At 43.7% G+C, this 23,907-nt stretch overlaps 1 protein-coding gene across 7 annotated transcripts in view; it reads left to right on the top strand.

Moving 5' to 3' along the window:
- Positions 1-23,907, top strand: part of fhod3b (formin homology 2 domain containing 3b) — a 230,504-nt gene that overhangs the window by 173,198 nt on the left and 33,399 nt on the right. For 2 of the 7 annotated variants that reach the window (XM_090221319.1, XM_090221324.1), the window contains exons 6-16: positions 7,114-7,208; positions 9,508-9,619; positions 12,205-12,299; positions 12,471-12,614; positions 12,858-13,114; positions 16,797-16,898; positions 19,585-19,635; positions 21,146-21,319; positions 21,505-21,639; positions 22,418-22,468; positions 23,446-23,654. In XM_090221319.1, coding sequence (XP_090077445.1) covers positions 7,114-7,208; positions 9,508-9,619; positions 12,205-12,299; positions 12,471-12,614; positions 12,858-13,114; positions 16,797-16,898; positions 19,585-19,635; positions 21,146-21,319; positions 21,505-21,639; positions 22,418-22,468; positions 23,446-23,654 — 1,425 coding nt within the window. Of the gene's footprint in view, positions 1-7,113; positions 7,209-8,337; positions 8,675-9,507; positions 9,620-12,204; positions 12,300-12,470; positions 12,615-12,857; positions 13,115-16,796; positions 16,899-19,584; positions 19,636-21,145; positions 21,320-21,504; positions 21,640-22,417; positions 22,469-23,445; positions 23,655-23,907 lie in introns of those variants that run through there. The other 5 variants (XM_090221332.1, XM_090221340.1, XM_090221345.1 and 2 more) reach the window with 4 other exon arrangements.

Genomic DNA, 23,907 nt, shown 5'->3' on the forward strand with positions numbered 1-23,907 from the left:
CAGGCAGAAGGAAGGGAAGGAGCCTTGGTCTGTACAGGCTCAGGCCTCACATGCTCTTCTAATTACTCTCTCCTGGAGTTATTGATGGGTGTCTGCTTCAGTATTACAGAACAAAGACCAGACTCTGGATCAGAGGTTCACCTCTATAGCTCCACTCTGCTCCTCATGTCTGGATCAGGAGGTTCACCTCTACAGCTCCACTCTGCTCCTCATGTCTGGATCAGGAGGTTCACCTCTATAGCTCCACTCTGCTCCTCATGTCTGGATCAGGAGGTTCACCTCTATAGCTCCACTCTGCTCCTCATGTCTGGATCAGGAGGTTCACCTCTATAGCTCCACTCTGCTTCTCATGTCTGGATCAGGAGGTTCACCTCTATAGCTCCACTCTGCTCCTCATGTCTGGATCAGGAGGTTCACCTCTATAGCTACACTCTGCTCCTCATGTCTGGATCAGGAGGTTCACCTCTATAGCTCCACTCTGCTCCTCATGTCTGGATCAGAAGGTTCACCTCTATAGCTCCACTCTGCTCCTCATGTCTGGATCAGGAGGTTCACCTCTGTAGCTCCACTCTGCTCCTCATGTCTGGATCAGGAGGTTCACCTCTATAGCTCCACTCTGCTCCTCATGTCTGGATCAAGAGGTTCACCTCTATAGCTCCACTCTGCTCCTCATGTCTGGATCAGGAGGTTCACCTCTATAGCTCCACTCTGCTCCTCATGTCTGGATCAGGAGGTTCACCTCTATAGCTACACTCTGCTCCTCATGTCTGGATCAGGAGGTTCACCTCTATAGCTCCACTCTGCTCCTCATGTCTGGATCAGGAGGTTCACCTCTATAGCTCCACTCTGCTCCTCATGCCGGTAACGATCACACAGTACACGTTACAGTACAATACGCAGGGCCAGTGTTGTTGAACGCTCAGCAGGACATAACGTTATGGAACGTTCAGATAGAAATACATTATATAGAACATGTCTTTCTAACATGTAGAATAAGTTATCAGGTCCGCTCTATTCTTGACATTTCTATCTGCAATGTTCCACATTTGCTTTTTAAGTTGCGTGGGAGTTGACCTGGAATGGGAAGTGGGCCATTATGAAATGATTATGATCACAACAACAATAGCCACCACAGCTGCAATATGCAAGCAACTTTTTTTTGTGGTATCCAAATAGTTTTTTCCAGGCCTGTTTCATGGGTAATTGATTGACAATGATGTGGAAATACTGTTCAGTTGCTGGGACTTCTCAGGTGATTGCTGATTGGATGTTTCCTAAAACCATTTCCCAGCAGTCTCTTAATGTAGCTACTACACCTAGGATAGTCCTTTACATGATGTTTTCTCCATGAATCTTTCAGCTTTTCTACTGATTGTTGCTACTCTGAAACATCAATAAGGTGTGGTACTGTCATTAAAGACAACAGTAATGTTCTGTATCCACAGGCGTAAAGAGCCTCATTAGAGACCAGTCACTTCTAACCTAGCTGTCGTTAATGGACATTCCTGTGAATGTACTGGTAGTTCAGTCGATGGGTACTGTGTTCTGGTCTGCACAGGTGTGCTGCACAGATAAGACATTTAGAATAACATTGTGGGTCAAAGGTCAGCTACCAACTTAAAATACCCATGTGGCCTAAGAGGTACCAAGCTAAGGTCATGACCATTATCAATGATTTGAAGTCAATGTGTGGTTATCTTCGTAGGCTTTAGAGCTCTTGTGTTTGCTTTGCTGTGGGACCCATTACGTTCATTGGAGGGGTCGGTGGTTAGAACTGGAAGACGGATGGAACCAGTTTCCTCGTTGAGAACACAACCATGCAACATATGTAACCCGACACCAAATTCTTGGTATGGAGAGAGAGAAATCAAAGTTTGACATGTTTCGCATCGTTGGGCGGCTCGTTCATTCTCACTTTATAATCCACTTCTCACAAGCCGCACAGATCCCTTGTGACAACACATACTGTAGGAATTCGTTACAGAGTCACGCTGGTTGAACAGCTGTATATTAACTCATTACTCTAGTCACTCCTCTGTCAGCACCACTGTCATAGCAGAGAGGGTGAGTCGCAGGAGAGGGCGGGCAGGGCCTCGCTTCAGTCTCCTCTAACCCGGGAGGGTTAATCACCTTTTAGTAAGCACACTCTGATGTGGTCTGCTTTGATATGGCAGGCACTCTGTCTGTCTGTCTGTCTGTCTGTCTGTCTGTCTGTCTGTCTGTCTGTCTGTCTGTCTGTCTGTACATTTGCTCACTCCTCTGGCTTTGACACACTTGTGAAAATACAACCCTCTTCTACACACACACACACACACACACACACACACACACACACACACACACACACACACACACACACACACACACACACACACACTTCTATCATTCCAGTGGAGAGAGAGGTGGAGTGTGTAGAATGTTCTATCCTGACATGTTGTGAGTAAATAGGCCTGATTGGTTAGCAGCGGCAACAGTGGATGGACAGACTGACTGACAGACAGACAGACTGACAGACAGACAGACTGCGTGTGAAATGGAACCCTATTCCCTACATACCGCACTACTAGGGCCCAAAGGGCTCTAGTCAAGAGTAGTGCACTATGCAGGGGATAGGGTGCCATTTGGGACATAGCCAAAGAGACAAACAGTACAGCTGCACCTGGGAATCTTGGACCCAAACGGAGCAGGCAGCACATTCATCATGTGTCCTACCCCCACGCATGGGATGGGATAGACAGACTGGGAAACATACAACAGTAGCCACCTGGGTCTGGTCTGCAGACCTCTCCTTGTAGTTCCACTGAAACAGTTTCCGTTTTGACTCCTCACAATGACAAACTGGCACACAGCACTGTGCTCTGAGACAGACCTGGGTTCAAATAGTCTTTATTTTTTCCCTTTCTGATACTCTGCTCGAGTGACATGGAGTATGGAAAACTACTTGCGGATGAATATGAAAATCTGAGTATTCCAAAATGATTTTACATTGATCAGAAATAAATGTCCCGAAACACACATGCATGACAAGTATTCTTCCTCATTTGAACTTTCTCTTTCATGGCTTTCCAGACTGTTCTCCTCTGTCAGCAACCAGACTCACACAGACTGACAGACAGACACAACTAGTTGTCCTGCCTTAGATGCATGATGTATGTTTATACTGGGTGTTTTCACCCCCTGTTTATCTTCTATCTCAACATACAGTTACAGAGAGAGCAACTGGTGCTCTGCCCAGTAGAGTGGTGTAAAGTGGTGCTGGTCCCGGTGGTGTGGAGTGGTGTAAAGTGGTGCTGGTCCCGGCGGGCTGTAGTGGTGTAAAGTGGTGCTGGTCCCGGTGTTCAGTAGTGGTGTAAAGTGGTGCTGGTCCCGGTGGTCTTTAGTGGTGGAAAGTGGTGCTGGTCCCAGTGGTGTAAAGTGGTGCTGGTCCTGGTGTTCTATAGTGGTGTAAAGTGATGCTGGTCCCGGTGGTCTTTAGTGGTGTAAAGTGGTGCTGGTCCCGGTGGTCTGTAGTGGTGTAAAGTGGTGCTGGTCCCGATGTTCTGTAGTGGTGTAAAGTGGTGCTGGTCACGGTGGTCTGTAGTGGTGTAAAGTGATGCTGGTCCCGGTGGTCTGTAGTGGTGTAAAGTGGTGCTGGCCCCAGTGGTGTGGAGTGATGTAAAGTGGTGCTGGTCCCGGTGGTCTGTAGTGATGTAAAGTGGTGCTGGTCCCGGTGGTCTGTAATGGTGTAAAGTGATGCTGGTCCCGGTGGTCTTTAGTGGTGTAAAGTGGTGCTGGTCCCGGTGGTCTGTAGTGATGTAAAGTGGTGCTGAAACTTAAGAAGGGGAAGCATCGACATAGCGCACATAGATCTACTGCTTCTTAGACTCATTTCTATGTGAATTTGTTAGGGTCGCCCCAAAAAGTTACACACTGCAGCTTGAACTTAACTCAAATATGAACTCACAGAGCATTTCACTCTTAGCCTATAACAAACCAACCCCCTAAAAAAGGAAGCTTTTTTGTGCTTTGCTCCATCCGATCCTATCCACGGTTATTTGTTACCCTCTTTTCTCATCCTCTCCCGCCTTTTCTGTTTCCCTCTTCAACGTACGGAAGCCCAGGGTGCATTTTTAGTGCCCTCCCATAGAGGTCCCTCAGCTCCTGTTATGACCCTTATTTATGTATCCTGTTACAAATGGAAGTCGTGTCAGGGTCCGGTGAGCAAGGCTGCTCAAATATTTCCCTTTCAGTTGTGACTGTCTGACAAATTGAGGGATGACTGGACTGGACAGACACTTCTTCTTCACTGAATGTTGTGTTTTGTTTGAGGCCCATGTCTGTCTGAAAACTCTGGACCTGCTTGGTTGATTTACTGCAAAGTGGGGGTAGAGTAATGTCTCTGTCCCTGACCACTCTCTCACACCAGCTGTGTGTGTGTGTGCGTGTGTGCGTGTGTGTGTGTGTGTGTGTGTGTGTGTGTGTGTGTGTGTGTGTGTGTGTGTGTAAGAGTCAACTCTCAACAATAACAACAGGACATCATTATTATAAGGTGATATTTGATGAAGGTGATGATGATGGTGTACTACAATCTGGTACAACACGGTCAGTATGTGGTGGAAGCCTGTCAATCTGTCCCACAGGTTGTCTTATCCAAGCATGGCTGGAATGTGTCTTATCTAAGCCTGGCTGGAATGTTTCTTATCCAAGCATGGCTAAAATGTATCTTATCTAAGCATGGCTGGAATGTGTCTTATCTAAGCCTGGGTAGAATGTGTCTTATCCAAGCATGGCTGGAATGTGTCTTATCCAAGCATGGCTGGAATGTGTCTTATCCAAGCATGGCTGGAATGTGTCTTATCCAAGCATGGCTGGAATGTGTCTTATCCAAGCATGACTGGAATGTATCTTATCCAAGCATGGCTGGAATGTGTCTTATCTAAGCCTGGCTGGAATGTGTCTTATCCATGCATGGCTGGAATGTGTCTTATCCATGCATGGCTGGAATGTGTCTTATCCAAGCATGGCTGGAATGTGTCTTATCCAAGCATGACTGGAATGTATCTTATCCAAGCATGGCTAGAATGTATCTTATCCAGGCATGGCTAGAATGTGTTCTATTCTCCTAATATTCAGTGGTATTATTTTGTGTCGATCAACAAGTCGTTGTTTAAGTCAACTGGGCTCTGTTAATTATAGTAACACTTAGCAACCACCTATAGATACAGAACCCTCCATCACACAGACAGTTAGACACGGCAGATGAGAACAACCTAGTCAAAGAAAGAACACACTTGTTCAGTATATCTCTCTGTTGTCATCTGGCTTTGGTTCAACTGTAGATCATGTCTGTCATTATTTGGAATGTCATTATTCTGACTTCATAGCAATCTGAAATGAATGGATATCTTCACCTTGTGTTCATATCAGATGTTGTTGAACTTTCTGCTCATACAGTGTTGGTAACGTTGCATGAATGGGGGAATGTGTCTGTCTCCTCATAGTGTATGTCTACAGTGCAGCTGGAGCTAGGTCAGAGGCATTCCAACATTAGTGACAATCTGGTTAGCATTATCTACATGTCAAGGAAAGGAAAGATCCCTTGTCTGCCACTATTGATGTTCTGTAGTTCCGTCTCTCCCTCCCTCACTTTTCATCCCTCTCTCATTTCATTCATATGACTTGGTTTGGATTTGGTATTATGGGAAGTGGAGATTTTTCTTCACGTCTGGTCCAGTGTTGTGTTTCTATGGTGATGTCCTTGCTGTCTCTCTCCTAAAGAGTTAGTTATCTCTTCCTAACTGGTCCAGTGTTGTGTTTCTATGGTGATGTCCTTGCTGTCGCTCTCCTAAAGAGTTAGTTATCTCTTCCTAACTGGTCCAGTGTTGTGTTTCTATGGTGATGTCCTTGCTGTCGCTCTCCTAAAGAGTTAGTTATCTCTTCCTAACTGGTCCAGTGTTGTGTTTCTATGGTGATGTCCTTGCTGTCGCTCTCCTAAAGAGTTAGTTATCTCTTCCTAACTGGTCCAGTGTTGTGTTTCTATGGTGATGTGCTTGCTGTCTCTCTCCTAAAGAGTTAGTAATCTCTTCCTAACTGGTCCAGTGTTGTGTTTCTATGGTGATGTGCTTGCTGTCTCTCTCCTAAAGAGTTAGTTATCTCTTCCTAACTGGTCCAGTGTTGTGTTTCTATGGTGATGTGCTTGCTGTCTCTCTCCTAAAGAGTTAGTTATCTCTTCCTAACTGGTCCAGTGTTGTGTTTCTATGGTGATGTGCTTGCTGTCTCTCTCCTAAAGAGTTAGTTATCTCTTCCTAACTGGTCCAGTGTTGTGTTTCTATGGTGATGTCCTTGCTGTCTCTCTCTTAAAGAGTTAGTTATCTCTTCCTAACTGGTCCAGTGTTGTGTTTCTATGGTGATGTCCTTGCTGTCTCTCTCCTAAAGAGTTAGTTATCTCTTCCTAACTGGTCCAGTGTTGTGTTTCTATGGTGATGTGCTTGCTGTCTCTCTCTTAAAGAGTTAGTTATCTCTTCCTAACTGGTCCAGCATACTGTTCCTCACATGAGTCACTCTCTTTAGAGGCTTATAGAATTCTAAAGAGTACAGGGAACATCAGTGAGGAGGTTTTTCCCACTCTTGGGGGTGATGTGCAGGACAGATGGATATGGGTCTGTGCAGTCAGTCTTATGGCAAACAGAAGAGAATAACATAACTGGAATGGCAGATGTGTGTCTAACCTAGATAGAGGAGAGGGGAGGGAGAGCCACAGCACTGCCTGCCATGGCACAGACAGAACTAGCCCCATCTTTCATTTGTTCCCTGGTATTTTTATGACAACTCATCAGGTTCATGTGCAACGGGCCCATTCTTGTAACCAAACACAGAGCTGCAGAAACAAGCGTCTCTCTCTTTCTCTTCAATCCCTCTCTCTCTCTCTCTCTCTCTCTCTCTCTCTCTCTCTCTCTCTCTCTCTCTCTCTCTCTCTCTCTCTCTCTCAATTCAATTAAACTCTTCCTCTCTCTCTCTCTCTCTCGCCCACTCTCTCTCTCTCTCTCTCTCTCTCTCTCTCTCTCTCTCTCTCTCTCTCTCTCGCCCACTCTCTCTCAATTCAATTCAACTCTTCCTCTCTCTGTCTCTCTCCAGCTCTGGGACAGATCATGCTGTATGTGGATGGAATGAACGGCCTCATAAGTCACAACGAAACCGTCCAATGGCTTTACACACTCGTTGGATCCAAGGTACAGTACGAAGTTACCAAAGGAAATATCATTGTACTTTTGCATTTGACCATATAACAACTGTAAAACATGCATCCATCCTCTGATGGCCAGGTCAATCTATTTCCTCCCCCAATCCCTCTCTCTCTGTCCCCTCTCTCTCTCTCTTTCTCTGTCTCCCTCTGTCCCCTCCCTCCTTCTCTCTCTCTCTCTTTCTTTCTCTGTCTCTCTCTGTCCCCTATCTCTCTCTCTCTCTCTCTCTCTGTCTCTCTCTGTCCCCTCTCTCTCTGTCTCTCTCTGTCCGCTCTCTCTCTCTCTTTCTCTGTCTCTCTCTATCCCCTCTCTCTCTTTCTTTCTCTGTCTCTCTCTGTCCCCTCTCTCTCTCTCTCTCTCTTTCTCTGTCTCTCTCTGTCCCCTCCCTCCTTCTCTCTCTCTCTTTCTTTCTCTGTCTCTCTCTGTCCCCTCTCTCTCTTTCTTTCTCTGTCTCTCTATGTCCCCTCTCTCTCTTTCTTTCTCTCTCTCTCTCTGTCCCCTCTCTCTCTTTCTTTCTCTGTCTCTCTCTGTCCCCTCTCTCTCTCTCTCTCTCTCTGTCCCCTCCCTCCTTCTATCTCTCTCTCTGTCCCCTCTCTCTCTCTCTCTCTCTCTCTCTCTGTCTCTCTCTCTCTCTCTCTCTCTCCTTCTCTCTCTCTCTAACTTTCTCTGTCCTCTATTTCTCTCTCGTCCACTCTCTCTCTGTCCTTTCTATCTCTGTCTTTCTCCCTCTCTGTCCTTTCTATCTCTGTCTTTCTCCCTCTCTGTCCTTTCTATCTCTGTCTTTCTCCCTCTCTGTCCTTTCTATCTCTCTCTGTCCCCTCTCTCTCTTTCTTTCTCTGTCTCTCTCTGTCCCCTCCCTCCTTCTCTCTCTCTCTCTCTCTCTCTTTCTCTCTTTCTCTGTCTCTGTCTCCTCTCTCTCTCTCTCTCTTTCTCTCTTTCTCTGTCTCTCTCTGTCTCCTCTCTCTCTGTCTCTCTCTCTTTCTCTCTTTCTTTGTCTCTCTGTCTCCTCTCTCCTTCTCTCTCCTTCTCTCACTTTCTCTGTCCTCTCTTTCTATCTCGTCCACTCTCTCTCTGTCCTTTGAATCTCTGTCTTTCTCTCTCTGTCCCTCTTTCTCCTCTGGGAGAGAGTGTCTCTGCATTTCCTGCTCTAACCAATTATTCTCTCCTCTGCTCCTTCTTCCTGGCCAAGTGTAACACACAGCATGGTTTTGATCATGTCCCGATCAGGCATTCACTTTATTACACACAGATCTTCACATCCCTTCCTTTTTTTTCTCTGTTTCTCTGTCTTTCCTTCTCTTTTCTGGCTTTACATTCTGACTGTACCATGCCTTGGCATTATTCACCCCTACAAGTACAACCCCTGTTCCCTTATTTCCTATACATCCTCTATCAGGCCATTATCTCAACCACTCAAGGCTGTCAGAGCAGGAAAACCTCTTATCGGGCACTATGTAATGACACATTTAAACCCTATCAGTGGTTAACATGCATGCTGTACCTCGTTGGTCACATTTAAACCCTATCAGGGGTTAACATGCATGCTGTACCTCGTTGGTCACATTTAAACCCTATCAGTGGTTAACATGCTGTACCTTGTTGGTCACATTTAAACCCTATCCGTGGTTAACATGCATGCTGTACCTCGTTGGTCACATTTAAACCCTATCAGTGGTTAACATGCATGCTGCACCTCGTTGGTGACATTTAAACCCTATCAGTGGTTAACATGCATGCTGTACCTTGTTGGTCACATTTAAACCCTATCAGTGGTTAACATGCATGCTGCACCTTGTTGGTCACATTTAAACCCTATCAGTGGTTAACATGCATGCTGCACCTCATTGGTAACATTTAAACCCTATCAGTGGTTAACATGCATGCTGCACCTCGTTGGTCACATTTAAACCCTATCAGTGGTTAACATGCATGCTGCACCTCGTTGGTAACATTTAAACCCTATCAGTGGTTAACATGCATGCTGTACCTTGTTGGTCACATTTAAACCCTATCAGTGGTTAACATGCATGCTGCACCTCGTTGGTAACATTTAAACCCTATCAGTGGTTAACATGCATGCTGCACCTCGTTGGTCACTGAAGCAGTTATAACATGCAGAATGAGATTGATATGGTCCCTGGTGCATAAAACCTTTTTCTGCTCTGCTGTGTGTGTGTGTGTGTGTGTGTGTGTGTGTGTGTGTGTGTGTGTGTGTGTGTGTGTGTGTGTGTGTGTGTGTGTGTGTGTGTGTGTGTGTGTGTGTGTGTGTGTGTGTGTGTGTGTGTAGTTCCGTCTGGTAGTGAAGACAGCTCTGAAACTGTTACTGGTGTTTGTGGAGTACACTGAACCCAACACTGCCCTGCTCATCCATGCTGTCAACACCGTGGACACCAAGAGAGGTAGGAGAGACCAGACCACTACCCTACACACACACATTGTAGACACCGCGGGAGGTAAGTGTGTGTGTTTATTGAAAAAGACTGTAACTCTCTCCTCTGGTGGGGTTCAGTTACCTGCCTCTGTAAAAGCTCCACACTGTGTCCTCTCCAGTAGTGGGGGGAGGTGTGTGTGTCTCGACTCTGTCTAAGCCCATCACTCCTGTGGCTGTGTAAGGAGAGAGAACCAGATACCAGGAGCTCTGGGTAAGACTGAGACGGTCCATGACCCCACTGTCTGACTGCAGCGCTGCCTCATGTTCACACACACACACACACACACACACACACACACACACACACACACACACACACTCACTACTACCCTGGAAACTGTTCAGGACACTTGAGCTGCCTACAACTAGTCCAATTGTACATGATCTACTCCTGATATCATTACTGTTTCAGCTTCTATTAGTCTAATATCACATGATCTACTCCTGATATCATTACTGTTTCAGCTTCTATTAGTCTAATATCACATGATCTACTCCTGATATCATTACAGTTTCAGCTTCTATTAGTCTAATATCACATGATCTACTCCTGATATCATTACTGTTTCAGCTTCTATTAGTCTAATATCACATGATCTACTCCTGATATCATTACAGTTTCAACTTCTATTAGTCTAATATCACATGATCTACTCCTGATATCATTACAGTTTCAGCTTCTATTAGTCTAATATCACATGATCTACTCCTGATATCATTACTGTTTCAGCTTCTATTAGTCTAATATCACATGATCTACTCCGGATATCATTACTGTTTCAGCTTCTATTAGTCTAATATCACATGATATACTCCTGATATCATTACTGTTTCAGCTTCTATTAGTCTAATATCACATGATCTACTCCTGATATCATTACTGTTTCAGCTTCTATTAGTCTAATATCACATGATCTACTCCTGATATCATTACTGTTTCAGCTTCTATTAGTCTAATATCACATGATCTACTCCTGATATCATTACTGTTTCAGCTTCTATTAGTCTAATATCACATGATCTACTCCTGATATCATTACTGTTTCAGCTTCTATTAGTCTAATATCACATGATCTACTCCTGATATCATTACAGTTTCAACTTCTATTAGTCTAATATTACACAATCTACTCCTGATATCATTACTGTTTCAGCTTATATTCGTCTAATATCACATGATCTACTCCTGATATCATTACAGTTTCAGCTTCTATTAGTCTAATATCACATGATCTACTCCTGATATCATTACTGTTTCAGCTTCTATTAGTCTAATATCACATGATCTACTCCTGATATCATTACAGTTTCAGCTTCTATTAGTCTAATATCACATGATCTACTCCTGATATCATTACTGTTTCAGCTTCTATTAGTCTAATATCACATGATCTACTCCTGATATCATTACTGTTTCAGCTTCTATTAGTCTAATATCACATGATCTACTCCTGATATCATTACTGTTTCAGCTTCTATTAGTCTAATATCACATGATCTACTCCTGATATCATTACTGTTTCAGCTTCTATTAGTCTAATATCACATGATCTACTCCTGATATCATTACTGTTTCAGCTTCTATTAGTCTAATATCACATGATATACTCCTGATATCATTACTGTTTCAGCTTCTATTAGTCTAATATCACATGATCTACTCCTGATATCATTACTGGTTCAGCTTATATTAGTCTAATATCACATGATCTACTCCTGATATCATTACTGTTTCCGCTTCTATTAGTCTAATATCACATGATCTACTCCTGATATCATTACTGTTTCAACTTCTATTAGTCTAATATCACATGATCTACTCCTGATATCATTACTGTTTCAGCTTCTATTAGTCTAATATCACACAATCTACTCCTGATATCATTACTGTTTCAGCTTCTATTCGTCTAATATCACATGATCTACTCCTGATATCATTACTGTTTCAGCTTCTATTAGTCTAATATCACATGATCTACTCCTGATATCATTACTGTTTCAGCTTCTATTAGTCTAATATCACATGATCTACTCCTGATATCATTACTGTTTCAGCTTCTATTAGTCTAATATCACATGATCTACTCCTGATATCATTACTGTTTCAGCTTCTATTAGTCTAATATCACATGATCTACTCCTGATATCATTACAGTTTCAACTTCTATTAGTCTAATATTACACAATCTACTCCTGATATCATTACTGTTTCAGCTTATATTAGTCTAATATTACACAATCTACTCCTGATATCATTACTGTTTCAGCTTCTATTAGTCTAATATCACATGATCTACTCCTGATATCATTACTGTTTCAGCTTCTATTAGTCTAATATCACATGATCTACTCCTGATATCATTACAGTTTCAGCTTCTATTAGTCTAATATCACATGATCTACTCCTGATATCATTACTGTTTCAGCTTCTATTAGTCTAATATCACATAATCTACTCCTGATATCCATATGGCACTGGTTTATTTGAATGCAGAGCATAGGTGGATTGTGGTACCTTTGGACCGACTGTGTGGTGCATGCTTTGTGGTGCAGGCTGTAAGCTGTGGTTCAATGCCATGGAGATTCTGGAGGAGAAGGATGGGGTGGACACAGAGCTGCTGGTGTATGCCATGACCCTCATCAACAAGGTCGGTCTCCCTTCATTCCTCTCTCTCTCTCTCTACATATTTTTCTCTCTCTACATTTCACTCGCATCTCTTTGTCTTCTATTTCTTTCACTCTTTCTACATCTCTCTCTCTCGACTTTACATCTATTTCTACATCTCTCTCAAATGATGACATTTGTGTGTGTGTTTCAGACTCTAGCGGGCCTGCCTGACCAGGACTCATTCTATGACGTGGTGGACTGTTTGGAGGAGCAGGGCATGGAGGCCATGTCTCAGAGACACCGTAGCAGGAAGGGAACAGACCTGGACCTCATGGAGCAGTTTAACATCTACGAGGTACCTCCACCTCCTCGGCTTAGTGGAATTCACTTCCTGGCTTAGTCACTTAACTAGTTTGTTGTAGAAACACTAGCAAAGCACTATAGGTACAAAACTTGGTCAAATATACAAATAAATCCTTGACCAGCTTGATTTAGTTTGTCCTCAATGGGACCAATGGAAAAGTCCTAAGTGTTGACCCATGTCTGCTTGGGACCTCATGTCCCCTGCTAGTCTAACTGTTCCCTGCTGTGCCTCCAGACTGCTCTGCGCCATGAGGACGGGGACGACGAGAGCCAGCCACCTACCGTGGGTCGGAAGAACCGGCGGCGTGCCAGCGTGGGGGGTACCAACGACCGGCGAGGCCTGGAGAGGAGACGCAGCCGGAGACACTCCCTCCAGAACGGGAGAGGACTCACCTCAGCCCCCGCTTCCCCCAGCAGCCCTCACTCTCACGGAGGACACAACGGTAGCTTCCTGCCCTTCGGAGGCCAGGGCATCGACGACGTCAGCGAAAGGTGAGTTGGAGCGGAGGAGAGTGGGTGATGGGTGGGGCAAACAGGAGAAGGGGAAGGGGAGAGGTAGAAAGTGTGAATGGGTTAAAGGGAGAAGCATATCCTTGCTTCTGTTATTAACTGAAACTTGCCAATATGATCTTAAATGGTCAGCTGAAGTGGTTCTGTTTATTTTTACTTCACTACCCAGAGAAGTCAGCTGTGAGGAATTGGAAAACACACAGATGATTCTGGATCCACGATACAGTTCAGAACAGGAAAGGGTTCGACTGCCAGTGTTGTATTACGTTATAGCCTGGGACAGATGTGTGTGTTCCAACCAGAGTCAATATGAATGAAGAACGTCATTATATAGTAATAAAAGAGAGACAGAGAGCACGGGCTGCTGTTTCAAAGTGACGTTTAGATTCATCTTCAGACTGTCAACGTTTTGTGAGCTCGTGGAGCTGCTGAAGGAAATAGGAACCTTCTGTAAACAGTGATAGGAATTATTAGGAGTTATTATTCATTATTAGGAGTTATTATTGGTTATTAGGAGTTATTATTAGTTATTACTGTGCTCGTGTCCCACATGACACCCTATTACCTATGTAGTGCACTACTTTTGGCAGTAAAGGTACCATTTGGGATGCATCCCTGTATGTGTCCTATCTGTCACAAGTCATGTTTCCCTTTGAGGGAGTGTTTGTTGAATTTCAACCAACACTGCAATAGTTTTCCTTCAATAATGTTAATGTGTACACAACCACTAGGAATTCACACTTAACTACAGCAAAATAATAATGCCTATTGAAATGTAAATACTGCAACATCTCATTTACACAAGTATTCACACCCCTGAATCAATACTTTGTAGAAGCACCTTTGGCTGCGATTTCAGTTGTGAGTCTTTCTGGGTAAGTCTCTAAGAGCTTTCCACACCTGGATTGTGTAACACTTGCCCATTATTCTATTCAAAATTCTTCAAGCTCTGTCAAATTGGTTGTTAATTATTGCTAGACAACCATTTTCAGGTCTTGCAATAGATTTTCAAACAGAGTTGTAAGTCTAAACTGTAGCTGGGCCACTCAGGAGTATCCACTGTCTTCTTGCTAAGCAACTCCAATGTAGATTTGGCCTTGTGTTTTAGGTTATTGTCCTTCTGAAAAGTGAATTAATCTCCCAGGGTCTGGTGATCAGCAGACTGAACTAAGTTTTCCTCTAGGATTTAGCTCCATTCCATTTATTTGTTATCCTGAAAAATGATTATAAGCATACCCATAACATGATGCAGCCACCACTATGCTTAAAAATATGGATAGTGGTACAATGTGTTGTATTAGATTTGCCCCAAACATAAAACTTTGTATTCAGGACAAAAAGGGAATTGCTTTGCCACATTTTTTGCAGTATTACTTTAGTGCCTTGTTGCAAAAAGATGCATGTTTTGGAATATTTTGATTCTGTACAGGCTTCCTTTTCACTCTTTCAATTAGGTTAGTATTGTGGAGAAACTACAATGTTGTTGATCCATCCTCATTTTCCTCCTATCACAGCCATTAAACTCTGTAAGTGTTTTAAAGTCGCCATTGGCCTCATACTTTGTAGTGACTGTGTGTATTGATGCACCACCCAAAGTGTAATTAATAACCACCATGCTCAAAGGGATATTCAATGTCTGCTTTTTTATTTTGACCTATCGACCAATAGGTGCGAGGCATTGGAAAACCTCCCTGGTCTTTGTGGTTAAATAGGTTTTTCAAATTCACTGCTTTACTTAGGGACCTTACAGATAATTGTATGTGTGGGTTACAGAGATGAGGTAGTCATTCAAAACTCATGTTGAACACTATTATTGCACACAGAGCAACGTATTATGTGATTTATTCAGAAAATCTTTACTCCTGAACTTATTTCAGCTTGCCATAACAAAGGGCTTGAATACTTATTGACTCAAGACATTTCAGCTTGCCATAACAAAGGGGTTGAATACTTATTGACTCAAGACATTTCAGCTTGCCATAACAAAGGGGTTGAATACTTATTGACTCAAGACATTTCAGCTTGCCATAACAAAGGGGTTGAATACTTATTGACTCAAGACATTTCAGCTTGCCATAACAAAGGGGTTGAATACTTATTGACTCAAGACATTTCAGCTTGCCATAACAAAGGGGTTGAATACTTATTGACTCAAGACATTTCAGCTTGCCATAACAAAGGGGTTGAATACTTATTGACTCAAGACATTTCAGCTTGCCATAACAAAGGGGTTGAATACTTATTGACTCAAGACATTTCAGCTTGCCATTACAAAGGGGTTGAATACTTATTGACTCAAGACATTTCAGCTTGCCATAACAAAGGGGTTGAATACTTATTGACTCAAGACATTTCAGCTTGCCATAACAAAGGGGTTGAATACTTATTGACTCAAGACATTTCAGCTTGCCATAACAAAGGGGTTGAATACTTATTGACTCAAGACATTTCAGCTTGCCATAACAAAGGGGTTGAATACTTATTGACTTATTGACTCAAGACATTTCAGCTTGCCATAACAAAGGGGTTGAATACTTATTGACTCAAGACATTTCAGCTTGCCATAACAAAGGGGTTGAATACTTATTGACTCAAGACATTTCAGCTTGCCATAACAAAGGGGTTGAATACTTATTGACTCAAGACATTTCAGCTTGTCATTTTTAATCAAATTGTTAAAAATAAAAAATATTCAACAAAATGTGGAAAAAGTCAAGGGGTGGGAATACTTTCTGAAGGCACAGTGTGATGGCTACCTTTCACCCTGCCACACACAGCATCATACTGTCCACCATTAGTAACTAGCATTTCTGGTAGCATTTCTGGTAGCATTTCTGGTAGCATTTCTGGTAGCGCTCCAGTTCGGTTCTGCAGATAGTTCAATTGAACCCAGAGGGTTATATGATACTGACTCCCACCAGTCCAGTCCACCACACACAGGAAATTCAGGCCGCCTTTGAAGATCAGTGTTTTCCATATTGGTAATGAAACACAGGCGGGCGGGTCAGAGGAAACCTGACAGCACAATGGCCCTAGAAAGACTCTCGTATGCATATGATGTATGCGACAATCCTTTATTAATTGAAACCCTCCAGATATGACCACACAGTCACAGCCTAGTCAATGGTTGCGTCTCAAGTGACACCATTCTCCTACATTGTGCACTACTTTTGACCAAAGTCCATATGGCTCTGGTCAAAAGTAATGCACTATATAGGGAATAGGGTGCCATTTGGGATGTGCTCTATGATCACTGGTCCGGGGACCGTTACTGGTCCCTAAGATGTTACAGGCTGGTCCAGAGCTGCTGGTGTGTGCCAGATGGTTAGCTGACATTGATTTAGTCCGTTCTCATGCTGTTTTTTAATGTTATCAAGCACTGTATGTAATGAATGAAATGAGGACATACTAACTAAAAGCTATGAACCTCTTTGAACTCTACTGCCTTGTGGACACATTTTTACCTCCCTCGTCAATTTTGACAGGGTGTGCTGTGTGTACTGCATTCTGTCTGTCACTTCTTTGTCTCTTTTTCTGGACAGTTGTCTACTGTATTTTGTTCATGTTGTCTGTTGCATTTCTCCTCCTTTTCCTCTTTCTACTCTTTCCTGTCTATTTTCTCCCTCCCCTCCCCTCCATCCATCCCTCCACCCCTCCTTTTCAGAGAGGAGGAAGAGGAGGAGGAGGAAGAGGAGGAGGAGGAGGAGGATGAGGAAGATGATGAGAGTCATGATATCACAGAGACCACTAGAAAGGGCTTCCACAGGTATTTCAGGAAAACAGGTTTTCCCCCAAATAGAACCTCTTCTTCCATATCTTTCTTTCAGTCTTGTCCTCCATCCATCTCCCCCTTCCTGGACGATGTATAGTGTTGTTAACGGTGTATGGGTGTGTTAGAACTACATAAAAAAGCATATCTGTTATTGTAAACGTGTCATGTATTCCCCTTGGATGTACCCCACCCCCTTTGTCCTCCCCTTTGCTCTGTTACTCTGTTGTTTTAGCATGGCGCCCGTGCAGGCAGTAGAGGACTCCTCTAGCTTGTGTTCTCCTGTTCACTGTATGGTCAACCTCATCCCTGACGCCTCAGCCGCCTCAGAGAGAGAGAGAGAGTGTGGCCATGGCCAGCCCTATAGCCCCTGTGTCCACCCCCCCTAGAAACACTGGCTCTAACCCCCAGGATGTCTCTCCCAGTCCCAGATCTACTTCCCTGGTCATAGCGCTTGGCTGGGGGAGACTGCCAGGCACTGCCCACCCTCTGGGCCAACAGCACAGCACCTCTGTACCCTCCTCTTCCTCCCCCTCCTGTTCCTCCTCCCCCTCGAGGGGACATAGTCAGTCCTACCTCCAACCGCCCAAGCCCCTCCCACTCCTCCCTGATGTGGACCTGAGCCAGGTGTCTGCCTCTGCTGAGGCCGAGGGGTGTGTTGAGAGGGGCGTGGCCAGACAACAGCTCTACAGGTAGAGGTGCAGCAGCAACAGGAGCTCTACAGTTCACTTCTTCACCTCTGGCATTACATTCACTATGAAGGAATACCTCCCCAACTCTTAAATATACACTGTCATCCCTCAACACTGGTGTCTGTGTCTTCATGTCTACCTGGCTTGCTCCCTCACAATCCACTTGGCTGAGAAGCTGCCGTACTGAATGTCTCTTGTACAAGGGGTATAGACATAGTGTTAATGTCTACCGTGTCAGACAGATTCTGTGTTGTCGAGTCATATTTGCTTTCCGTGGCCTACGAGGCACTTGTAGATGGTCTCCCTCATGCATGTTATGTATGCTTTAACTTGTGTCCAGTTGAACACATCTTTAGCTTGCCTCGACATTCCTTTGACCTTTAAAGGCCCAGTGCAGTAAAACATTTGATTTTCCTGTGTTGTATATATATTTCCACACTATGAGGTTGGAATAATACTATGAAATTGTGAAAATAATGAAAATACCCTTTTAGTGTAAGAACTGATTGAAAAAACAGCCTGAAATCTCCGCCTGTTTTGATGGGATGGAGTTTTGGCCTGCCTGGTGACATCACCACGGTAGATGAGTTTCAGAAATGAAACAACACATGTACATTTAACCATTCGTTAGAAAAAATGACAATGCATAGTCTTGGCATTAGGGCTCTGCTCCTTCAGGCCAGCTCACTGCCAGAGCCAAGCGTCACGTGAAGAGGATGACATAAGTGCAGGCAGTGAGCCCGGCATGCTGTACCAAATCCCCTGAAGAAAGACACACACAACCCACAGGTGGAGGCTGGGCTGGTGGTGGGATATCACAATCAGCAAGCATAGTGAGTAACAGCTAGTTACAGCAACAACGACAGCAAGAGACGTGCATTCACGTGCCGTCCAGCATCCAGGAAGCATGTGTACAACTGGTCAACTTAAATAGACCGAATGGAAGTAGAGTGTGAATCCAATTGGTGGAATATCTGCTGATGTGATTCCCTTCTGAACCGGCTCCACAGACCAATAAGAGAGAGATTTACAAACCTCTCTGCCAATAACAGCTAGTTTCCAGTTTCCCCCTCCGTACTCAAACCACTCCCAGATAGTCCTGGCTAAATTGGTGCTTTGACAAATTGCTCTTTCCTTTGACAATTTGAACGGAAAGAAAATCACTGTGAGGTACTTAATGATTATCCAGAAATGATTTGATATTGAGATAAAAACTTGTGCATTGGGCCTTTTAAAGATAGTTTAACACCAGATGCCCAGTAGGCTGCTACATTTTCCTGTCCGCTGTGTTTTATTTTATGTTGCTTCTATCATCCATCCCGGATGGCACGCATACACAGGGAAAAAAGAAAGAGAAGAATCTGAACAAAGACGTATCATTTCCTTGACTGAGTCAGCTGCTAGATGTGCAACTCCAGTTGAGAACACTACGTTTTACTGACATTTACTGCTCATCTGTCTTTCATTGTGGCGTTGCACCACAGTTAAACCCAGACATGCCTAGAAAATAAAATTCAAAAATGAAAATGCACCATAACTCACGTTTGAGTGTCTCTTAGATGTCTGTAATGTTGTGTGGAGCTGCAGCAACAGAGATAGGATGGAAAGTAGTGTTGCCATATTGTGAACAGACCAGGCCAGAAGTGCCTCAGTGTGTAGGACTACAGTAGAGCACTCCCTACCTCCTATCCCATATCATCCAAGTCTTAATGACCCACCAGGAAGTAGAGGTCTTTTAACTGTGGGCTTTATGGGAATTTAAAAAAGGTTTGATTGTTTTTAAAGAGTATGTAGAGTCCGTGTCGGTGGGGGGAGGGGCAGAAATATTCTCTTGCTTCTTGGAATCACCATGTATCTTGCTACAATCCTTCAGTCAATCGTTCTCCAGACTTCCGTTTTCTTTGTGTTTAACCCTTGCATGCTTCTTTCCTTCATTACAATTTGTACTTGACTGTCCCTCTCCTCTCTCTCTCCTCACTGTTTCCCTTCAGCAGCCAAACAGCTGTATTGTATACATCTAGAGCACCCGTTAGTGCTGGAAGGTAAGACTTAGCCACTGTGCTAACACTAGTCTTATAGTCTTATAGGTAAGACTTAGTCTCCAGGTTAACACTAGTCTTATAGTCTTATAGGTAAGACTTAGCCTCCAGGTTAACACTAGTCTTATAGGTAAGACTTAGCCTCCAGGTTAACACTAGTCTTATAGTCTCATAGGTAAGACTTAGCCTCCAGGTTAACACTAGTCATATAGTCTTATAGGTAAGACTTAGCCTCCAGGTTAATACTAGTCGTATAGTTTTATAGGTAAGACTTAGCCTCCAGGTTAACACTAGTCTTATAGTCTTATAGGTAAGACTTAGCCTCCAGGTTAATACTAGTCATATAGGTAAGACTTAGCCTCCAAGTTAACACTAGTCATATAGTCTTATAGGTAAGACTTAGCCTCCAGGTTAACACTAGTCTTATAGTCTTATAGGTAAGACTTAACCTCCAGGTTAACACTAGTCTTATAGTCTTATAGGTAAGACTTAGCCTCCAGGTTAACACTAGTCTTATAGTCTTATAGGTAAGACTTAGCCTCCAGGTTAACACTAGCTTTATAGTCTTGTAGGTAAGACTTAGCCTCCAGGTTAATACTAGTCATATAGTCTTATAGGTAAGACTTAGCCTCTAGGTTAACACTAGTCTTATAGTCTTATAGGTAAGACCTAGCCTCTGCTATCTTAGGGCATCTATTTAGATACTGTACACTCAGGGGGGGTTGAGGGGAATTTGGTTCCCTTTAGTGAAACAAATTCTACATGAAACTCATTTCTACATTTCTAAATGCTATTTTTAGCTGAATTCCTAGTGATTCGACAGTGGTGACCTGAACACCCTGGAGATTTAAATGATGTGTCAGTGCTTTCCAACTGTATCAAACACACCATGACATGGCAGTGAACCCTGCTGCTGCATGCTGAGCACCTCTTGGAATGCAACGCTCACTGCTTCACTATCTCATTCAACAGAGCCATTAAGAAGCACCTTAAAAAGCAGCAGGGTTGTTTAGAGGTCAGCTCTGCTCTTGAGTACAGTCATTTCCTCCCTTAAGTTGAATCCCACTCAAGTCCCGTTGCTCTTGGCTGTGCGCTTGTCTTGGGTGTCTGGCGACTGCCTTTCAGGACCTCCACAGGCAGAGGCAGTGTCCCAAAGCATACCCTATCCCTTATCTTTCATGTTTAAAAACATATATTTAGCCAGGCAAGTCAGTTAAGAACAAATTCTTATTTATAATGACAGCCAACCGGGGAACAGTGGGTTAACTCCTTGTTCAGGGGCAGAACGGCAGATTTTTACCTTGTCAGCTCAGGTATTCGATCCAGCAACCTTTCGGTTACTGGCCCAACACTCTAACCACTAGGCTACCTGCCGCCCCTTATATAGTGCAATACATTGGACCAGAGCCCATTGTGCACTATATTGGGAATAGGGTGCCATTTGAGGCACACATCCTTAGTGTTGGGAATTCTAACCGTGAATAACAATGTTTCCTCCTCCTGTTGTTTCCAGCCGACACATAGGCCACGTCATGGCGCTCCCTGGCAGGTCCCAGGGTGTAGCCAGCGCCAGCGCCCCCACCACCCCTGTACACCGCTCCCAGGGTGTTGCCAGCGCCCCCACCACCCCTGTACACCGCACCTTTGCCACATCAGGGGCACCACAGCTGGACTCCAAGTCTGACAGGTCAGCACTCAACCAATCAATGAATCAATCAATGAAACAAGCCCCACCTCTGTGTATGAGTTCCAGACACGGATTTAAATATTATTTATTTTCTTTCAAATCATTTAGGTGCGCTTGTTTTAGCTTGCCCAGCGTAGTAGGACCAATGGAATAGTAATATGGTCTTCCTCTGTTGGGTTACCCAGACCTTCTCTGGGGAGCTTGTTGTCCTCCTCCTACAGACAACACCAGGAGTCTCTGACTGCAGAGAGAGAGAGGAGGAGACAAGAGAGGGAGGAACGACTGCTGAAAATCGAGAGGGAGGAGAGGACCCGCTTCAAGTGAGTCCCAACCTGCATCACATCACACTACTCATAGATGGAATTGTCCTTTTGACGTTTACATTGCAGTTCAGTTCCCTCATTAAAAGTCCCAAACCAATTCACCAGAATCAAACACAGAACTACTTTGTCCACAGCTTTATACACTTATCTGTACGGTTACCGGCTGGAGTGATGGAGTTTTGTCTGGGATGAATAAGAGTCTGAGCTTTGTTCCACAATATATCAGATGAGTTGGAGATGTTTAGAAACTGGACATACTTGTCTGTCTGTCTGTTTATTATGGTCATCAGTCAGGGACATGATGTGAGTCTAAGGAGGAGATACATGGTCTGCATCCCAAATGGAGCTCTACTGGGTCATAGGTCTCTGGTCAAAAGTAGGGCACTTATTATGGGATAGGGTGCAATTTGGGGTGCAGCCATGGATATGTTGGTTCGGCAGAAAACAAAGTCCTGCTGGCCTGCCTTTTACTTGTTTTCTATGGCCATATAAAGACCTGGATGTCAGACTGAGCCCTGGAAAGCTCCTCTGGTCTGTGTATCTCCTCTGTCATGTCAGACTATTTCTCTCCCACAGTATCTACAACTATTCACATTGTCCATTGGTTAACTAAGGATGTCTTTTAAAAAGGTACTATAGAATGTGAATGAAAACAAATATGAATTGATATGCACAATAAGATATAGATCTCACATTCTTTTCACATACTGTCTCTCCCTATCTTTCTCTCTTTTTCTCTCTCTCTCTCACACTCACATACTTTGAACATTATCAGTCGGGATTACATGGACAAGAGGGAAGAGACAAGACAGGCCAGAGAAGAGAGGTATGTTGTCTACTTTCATTTCTAATATACAAATAGACACAGTGCTCTCTAGCAATGTGGATTATATAATCATTCAGATAGACACAGTGCTTTATATCAATTAAGATTCTAGAATCATTCAGATAGACACAGTGCTTTATATCAATGTAGATTATAGAATCATTCAGATAGACACAGTGTTTATATCAATTAAGATTCTAGAATCATTCAGACAGACACTGTGCTCTATATAAATGAAGATTCTAGATTTATTCAGATAGACACTGTACTCTATATCAATGTAGATTTTAGAATCATTCAGATAGACACTGTTCTCTATTTCAATCTAGATCCTAGAATCATTCTCCTGTAATAAGTACAACATAAAGACTCTGACATGAGGGAGTAATATGCCTTGAAACCTTTTTGAGGAGAATTGTTAGCAGATGTAGAACAAGTCAGGCTCAGCCTCTGGGCTGAAATATAGGTGTCAGGCCCCCTCTAAACCTGCTGCTGTGCATTAAGACATCTACAACTGAATGGGACGAGGGGTGGAATTGGCTTTAGGTCATGGATACGGTCCAGATAAGGTAGGCTATGCATGTGTAATGTACCACCTTCCAGACATATGTATGATCAGTGTTATTTAAAACAGGAATCCTAGGTTATGTGTGTGACGTCTAAATCAAGATGAAACACTGTTATCAGACCCATGGAGAAGTCGCTGTAGGACACTGTAGGTATCTTCAACATTTATGTGTCAATTAAGCACCTGGAGAAATCCGAGAAGCATCACAGAGTCCCAGACATTTGGCCACTGTTTCAGAAAAGGAAGTGTGAGGGAACTGAATACAGTATATTACTGGTAGGGGGTGGCAGTAGCCTCGAGGTTAGAGAAATCTTCTCCTACCCCCATGAGATAGATATGATATAATAATAGACCTAAACAGGTGGAGTAACATCCTTTTTGAATAATATTCTGGGACTCCCTCTTCCAGATATAAGTGCGTTGAGAGGCTCGCAGCAGAGGAGTATGAGAAAGAGAGAGAGCGCACGAGAGCGCCACCCAGGGGGCGCACAGAGATCACCCTGAGCCTGAGCCCCACCCCCTCCAGTCGCTCCGCCTCCCCCCGCTGTGCCACGCCCTCCTCCATCGCCTCTCCGGAAGACGCTGGCACCATTCCATCCCAGACATCCCAGACGCAGGGTAAATAACCTTTTCCAAACGTTTAACCAACATTAAAGCTCCCATCTCAGAATCAGAGTAACATAACGTTCTCCAAACATTTAACAATCATTATCGGTCCAGAGAAGTTTTATGTATTTGTTCCCGGGATCTGAATTAACACGAGGAGGGTGATTCACTCACATTTTGGAATTAGAGTCAGCTGCACTAATGATGGCTGTATGGTGTCTGTTGTTCCCGGGGTCTGAATTAACACAAGGAGGGTGATTCACTC

Source organism: Oncorhynchus mykiss, chromosome 3 (genome assembly GCF_057628025.1).
Source record: "Oncorhynchus mykiss isolate SJ-2025 chromosome 3, ASM5762802v1, whole genome shotgun sequence".
Taxonomy (NCBI): Eukaryota; Metazoa; Chordata; class Actinopteri; order Salmoniformes; family Salmonidae; genus Oncorhynchus; species Oncorhynchus mykiss.